Source organism: Elaeis guineensis, chromosome 7 (genome assembly GCF_000442705.2).
Source record: "Elaeis guineensis isolate ETL-2024a chromosome 7, EG11, whole genome shotgun sequence".
NCBI classification, from domain to species: domain Eukaryota; kingdom Viridiplantae; phylum Streptophyta; class Magnoliopsida; order Arecales; family Arecaceae; genus Elaeis; species Elaeis guineensis.
This window is the reverse complement of record NC_025999.2, coordinates 3365072-3369097: the sequence shown is the minus strand read 5'-3', so window position 1 is coordinate 3369097 and position 4026 is coordinate 3365072. Positions and strand designations below refer to the sequence as shown.

Sequence of the window (4026 nt, the reverse complement as noted above, 5' to 3'; positions counted from 1 at the left end):
GCTGAACATTGAAGAGTGTTAGTATTCATATATGTTTTAACTGCTGCCAAGTTGAAATATAGTCAACAAGAGTTGTTACAAAAAATGAGGATAGAAACGATATCTTAATTCCTTTTGTTTTTGATAGTGGAAACGGAGGTCGAAAGCAACCATCCTGCAATTTGTTTATACAAAATAAACAATGGGAGTTTTCAGATCTCTCACTTGCTCAGTGATAGAGACCACGTTGAAAATTTCACGTGGTATCTCGCATCAATCCGGAGGGCCAGTTAATTTATGTTCGGATCTCAAAAAAGTCAATCTAGAAACAACATGAAAGTCAAATTTTTCAATGCTAAATTTAACCATGGGCATCCTATTATATGTAGGCGAATCTGCATAACTTTTGGCATCTTGGAGATCAAGAGAACCCCAACCTCCATTCTTATCATTTGTGCTGCCATGAAGGTAAGCATACATGCACTCTCTTGCTCTGATGCTCATTTAGCACAACACATTCTATACGTTTTATCTCTAACCTTTTCCTTTCGCTTCAAAAAAATTACAGAAGATTGTGCTAAAGCTTAGCATTGCATGCGTCAAGTGCAAGAGATGTGTCATGAAAGCCGTCGCCAATGTTGAAGGTTAGTTTGCTTGATTCAGAGGAGCTCCAAGTTTAGAGAAGTCGGATTTATTTTTCTCCAGCTTCTCAGCCTAATAGCAAAAGAGCTGGCTTTATTTGAAAACAAAAGCTAAATTAATCAAAATTTTTATAGGGCTTGTTGAGGTAACAGTAGATGCAGAGAAGGGTTTGCTGACATTGATCGGAGATGTCGATCCGGTCATCGCTGTGAGAAAGCTGAGGAAGATCAAGAAGGTAGTCACCATCGACAGTGTGGGTCCTTACAAGAAGGAAGAACCCAAACCACCCGAACCCAAACCCAAACCACCCGAACCCAAGGAGCCAGAACCATGCAAGCCCTTGCCTTTATGCTGCAACACGTGCCGGCCAATTGCAATCGGATTCTTAACCTATGATGAGCCAGCTTTTTGTACCATCCTCTGAAAAAGATCAGAGGCATATTGATTTGTTCTAATTTTATTGAAGTGCAAGGGACAAGAAGCATTCCATTGGTGGTAGCCATGCATCTGTGATCAAGTAGCCTTAATTTGATCAGCTTTTCTTGTTAATAGATGCAGAAGTTCTGCAACTTGAGCAGGTTCGTGCAGTTGGGCCTGTTTGGATGCAAAAGGGTACTCCATGAACAAATATTTCTCCGAGCCAACCCAAAGATAAGCAACAACACGAGGAAAGAAATAATATCTAGGGAAAATAGGGACTACATCATCCATTTCAAATGGTGATTTTTATTTTTTCTAAGAGTGACTAAGAATCAAATTAGTTTCTCATGATAGTAAAATACTCTCTCTTCAGTCCATTAGTTCTGATGCCATCCAAACAGGCCCTTAATGTTTGTGGATGTCATATTGCATTGAAATCAAGTATTGCTAGATTAAATAGTGTTTTGAATTCTCTTTGTGCGTGCATTTGAAGTGAGAGCAGCACAAGATTTTATATTGATTCGTTTCCTACTGGCTTCTAAACAAGTCAGATATCTGTGTTTAAGTGAGGACAAGAAAAATAAGGTAGGACAAGAAAAACTAGTATTCAACAACAAGCGTGTCACCAATATGGTATTCAACCATAAAGCGTAGCAGGTCCTTTTTACCAAACTCATGCATAAATGGCATTTTAACATGTCTTTTTCCCATTCTCCTGATGCTTCCATTTGTACCTTCCGGCTGTTAAATAAGGGTGCTTTCAAGTACCACCTGGTAAGATCTCTCAGTGTTGTCGCCTCCCATGCTCCCTATGTTGGATCTGAAAAAAATTAACACGAGTAATTCATAAAACACCTCTCAATAAGAGAGAATCTCCAGTCGATGGAATCCATTTACCAAACAGAAGGGATATAACAACCTTAATTACTGACTTCTATGGAAATGTAGAACTGCCATCAGAAAGGTCGCTGACAAAGTGCAGTGGGACTCAAAGGTAAGTCCACCAGCAAATCCTATACCAAATCGTCTCTCTATGAGATTTAGAAATTAGATAATAGACAAAGAGTTCAAGTTGGAAAAGATTGTACCTACTGCTTATCACCAACGCAGCATTTGTTTTTTATTTTTTATTTTTTGAAGGTGTATAGGAAGTTCCTCATTAATTTGCCAATGCAGTCTCATCAGATTCCTCAGAAGGACTTCTGGGTTTTTGGCCATCAAACCGTTGTTCATTTGTGATTCCTCATGTCCACTGCAACTATTCTTGCAATTTGCATCAAAAGTACTGTTCTACCACTTAGTCCTCCACTTGGCAGAAATTGTGTGCAGAGTTTCTGAAGAGAAACTTTTCAGTCTTCCTTATTTCTTCGACCACATGAACGAGGCATTTAAGGATCGGTCAAATGAGCAGTGATATGATAGATGATTGGTAGCAGTATTCTGTCGACAATTAGCCTTCTCTACATGATAATTGTCTGACAGATTTCTGCAACTGAAAACCCGGGCCTGATAGTTGTCTCTCATTTTCACAATTGAAGTTCATAGAAGGTTCATGGTCAGCCAAAATCTTCAATTTGGATCTCCTCTGGATCAAATTTGAAGTAGGATATAATTTTACAGCAGGATAAAATGAAGGTTCATGGTCAATTTTCCTTCAAATATTAAGTTGCAGGTAATGTCTATTTCCAGAACAGTAGCCAGATAAGCTGAACTGCAAGCTTTCCTTGAATGAGTAAATGCACTCTGGTTATAAAATGTCTTCAAATCCGGAGGCCTTTTTTAAGCAATAACCTGCTTTCAAACTCAATTTATTTCATATTCTTTTGGATCTAACTTCGTGCCAAATTCCATTCTTGGAGTGCTCCACCAAGTCTTGCATATATGCTTTCAGATACCAAAACATTCTCTGGATCATTTGTCAGGCATCATCTGGAGCTCATCAGAGTGTCTTATCTTGCCTTCTTTCAGTTTCACTTGGCGTGAGCATCAGCCATGACTTAATTCTTCCTGCACTACAACTAAGGTGATGTAAATGGCAGAAGCGTTTTCCCTTGTAAGAATTATGCCAAAAATCTTTTTTCTTTCATTTTATGCATAACTTGCAGTGGGTGAGTTTGACTCCAAACTCTCTAGTTCAATAAATGTATAGAGTGAGGTTAATCAGAATCTGAAGGAAATGGTAAAAGATTGAAAAATCAAAACAACCATAAGTTTACCTTAGTATTTGTTGGAAAAATCTAGATATAGATAGATGTAATCGATCTAGATCCCATCTCCATGATGACGAACTTTAGAGACTTGCAGTCTTGCTAGTTATATCATGCAGCAGAGAAAATATTGAGCAAATAAAAAGAAAGAGAAGAAGAGCAAGGAATACAGAAGAAGAACAGGATGAAAAAGGAAGTGAGATAGATATGTATAGTCCACTCATCTGACTAAACTTCCATGTCAATATGTTATTAAGTTAGCGAGCTGGAGGAAACGTTAAAACAACAAAAATACCCTCAACTAACGGTCCGGTGCAATATAAGCAGATAAAAGAACAGGTCTCTCCTAACCAAAAGTCTTCAAGTAGACATTTGATACTCCTCCTCGAGCTGGAGCATAGATGCCACTCACGTTCCTTATCCGTATTGATCAATACATGAATTAGAATTTAGAAGCATTAAGTCTCTGAGGATTCGACTCAACTCACCCTGTCTTACGGAGCAGTAGTCGGTTAATTTTTATCTTTGATCGCTCAGCGCATCACATATCAATTCAAATGCAGTATGAGCCATTGCTCTATACTCAGCTCCAGTACTTGACCTTGCAATAGCATTTTGCCTTCAACTTATCCAAGAAACAAGATTTTCTCCAACATATGTGCAACATACAGTAGTAGTTCTTCTATTAAAAATTGATTCTACCTGATCTGCATCTAAAAAACCTGTGAGATTTAAGTAAGTATACCCCTTGTAAACCAATCCTTCTCCAGGAACACAT

General features: G+C 38.2%; 1 protein-coding gene across 1 annotated transcript; it reads left to right on the top strand.

Annotated features, from left to right (window-relative positions):
- Positions 1-376: 376 nt before the first annotated feature.
- Positions 377-1435, top strand: LOC140859417 (heavy metal-associated isoprenylated plant protein 43-like). The gene is made up of 3 exons (XM_073261120.1): positions 377-447; positions 548-623; positions 756-1435. The coding sequence occupies exons 1-3, from the start codon at positions 442-444 to the stop codon at positions 1043-1045; spliced, it is 372 nt and encodes a 123-aa protein (XP_073117221.1). The 5' UTR covers positions 377-441; the 3' UTR covers positions 1046-1435.
- The last annotated feature ends 2591 nt before the right edge of the window (positions 1436-4026 follow it).

Excerpts from the sequence above, each read along its gene's own strand:
- LOC140859417 (XM_073261120.1), top strand. Across the intron at positions 624-755 it reads AGCCGTCGCCAATGTTGAAG|GGCTTGTTGAGGTAACAGTA; the intron begins GTTAGTTTGCTT and ends AAATTTTTATAG.